The 1,990-nt window shown below is 28.5% G+C and overlaps 1 protein-coding gene across 1 annotated transcript in view; it reads left to right on the forward strand.

The window, feature by feature from the left end:
• LOC139426278 (uncharacterized) overlaps window positions 1-1,990 on the forward strand; it is a 25,236-nt gene that overhangs the window by 1,397 nt on the left and 21,849 nt on the right. Inside the window, exon 2 of the mRNA XM_071184479.1 lies at window positions 858-991. Within this exon, the coding sequence (XP_071040580.1) occupies window positions 858-991 (134 nt within the window). The remainder of the gene's footprint in view (window positions 1-857; window positions 992-1,990) is intronic.

Here is a 1,990-nt window from a genome sequence, read left to right on the forward strand (position 1 = left end):
AGTTTATACACTTGCACATTTTAAAAGAATAATATTCAAACTTCTAAAAGACCAAGACTTTTACTCTTTTTTTAAAAAAAAAATAATTCCATTAAATTGCATATTACACCTTTAAATTGCATAACAAGAATTAGTTAACAAGAATTAGCTATAGTCAACATGACAACAATGTACAAAATTGACAAGATCGTAAAGAAGTTGAACAAGCGTTAAACAAGACATTTCTTTGTTTATTACTAATGTATAAATTTCTCAAGTCCTTCGAGATTTACTTAAAATACATATGAGAAATGACATGATCTAAACACATAAAGCTTTTAACTTCGCTATTTGGAAGTTATTTTACGAAAAAATGTCCAAAATGTTCTTGGTTCCTCGAAAAAATTCGCAAAATAGAGAAAATCGTAAAAGGGAAGTTCGTTAAATAGAAGTTCGACTGTATATATATTATAAAGAAGAAGGATAAAATAGAACATCTTTTAAAAGGAAATTATAAACGTTTTCATCAGGACATACTCCTTTACGATAGTAAATGAGATATTTCCAAATAAAGAATAATTGTCCTAAGAAAAAAATTAGTTTTTATAATGCGTCTATATCACTAAGAAAATGCAATTCAAAAGGAATTTGAGATAAAAGAAAGAAGGAAACAAACTTATCGACTTGGAGCAAAGGCAAAAATGCCTTAAAAATAGCAGTTAACAAAAATTAGATAAAAACTGCAAAATAAAAAACAGTGCTCATAGCTTAAATCGCACAAAATAATTTTAAAAATCTATGTGTGTGTATATAATGTATATTCATTACTCAATACTACAAAATATTACTCAATACTGAAAACCATTTATTCTATACAGGTTCTACCTCTTTCTAGATATAATGACATAGCTACATTTCCACCCAATGAACGTCTAGAGTATATTCAAGATTTAAATGATGTAATACGTGGCTGTTCCTTCGTTGTGCATGGTAAACATTCCGAGGATTGTGAGTAAGTTTTTATATTGTGATGTAACAAGAAAGCACGAAGCTAGTTCTGGGCATTGAAGTTTTAATTTCGTTTGATAGGATACTGGGTGCTAATTAATAAATGCCTCTTAATTTCCTTTTTATACATCTCCATATATAAAATTCAAAGTTTGTCTGTGTACAAGAGCGTTTGTACCTTAAAATCTTGAGAGGGGGGCACCAATTCAAATCTTGCTTCTTTCTGCAACTTTTAAATTTTCATGGGGTGTTTTTTTGAGCAATCATGACTTTCCAGCAACATTTAGATTAAATACAGAATAAAAAAAATTAAAACTAAGTATTTGAACTTACTTTTAGATATTACTATTATTTTTTTATAAAATAGGAAACATAACTTTTTTTTAAAATAGAGCATTTCCAAATGCCTCGTTGAGACTGGCCATTGATGGTAGAAATGACACTTTTGCTTTGAACTTCATTCCATTGACTCTCTTATTTCTCTGGGTTCAAAATCTGGTGTAGTAAATTTCCAGACTTACTCATAATATACAGTAGCTGTTTTATTACTAAGTCTTAGACTTTTATTAAGGCTGTTTTTTTATTAAGTCCTAGATGACATAGATCAGCATGCATGACAACAACTTATATTTTAATCTACTTCTTATCTGTACCATAACTATTCTTCGAAATTGGTGGGTTATCTATGGTACAAATTTAAAGATTGCACACTTGAGTTGCAACCCATGTAATACATCTCTGGTAATTCAGCATTATAATGCCATTCAAAATGATAAAAATATTTCTCATAAATTCAACAGAATAATTGTATTGGTTAAAAATATAAATGCATACAAATAACGCAAAAGTTTAAATTTAATTTCACTTGCTTCTTAAAATTTTTTTCTAAATATTTATGCAAAAAAAGTACCGGTGAAAAGTATAAATTTCAAGTTTCGTCAATCTTACCGTGACTCCCCACCGCACATACATATATATATAACTTTCATTTATTGCCCAAACT

Source organism: Parasteatoda tepidariorum, chromosome 8 (genome assembly GCF_043381705.1).
Source record: "Parasteatoda tepidariorum isolate YZ-2023 chromosome 8, CAS_Ptep_4.0, whole genome shotgun sequence".
Lineage (NCBI taxonomy): Eukaryota > Metazoa > Arthropoda > Arachnida > Araneae > Theridiidae > Parasteatoda > Parasteatoda tepidariorum.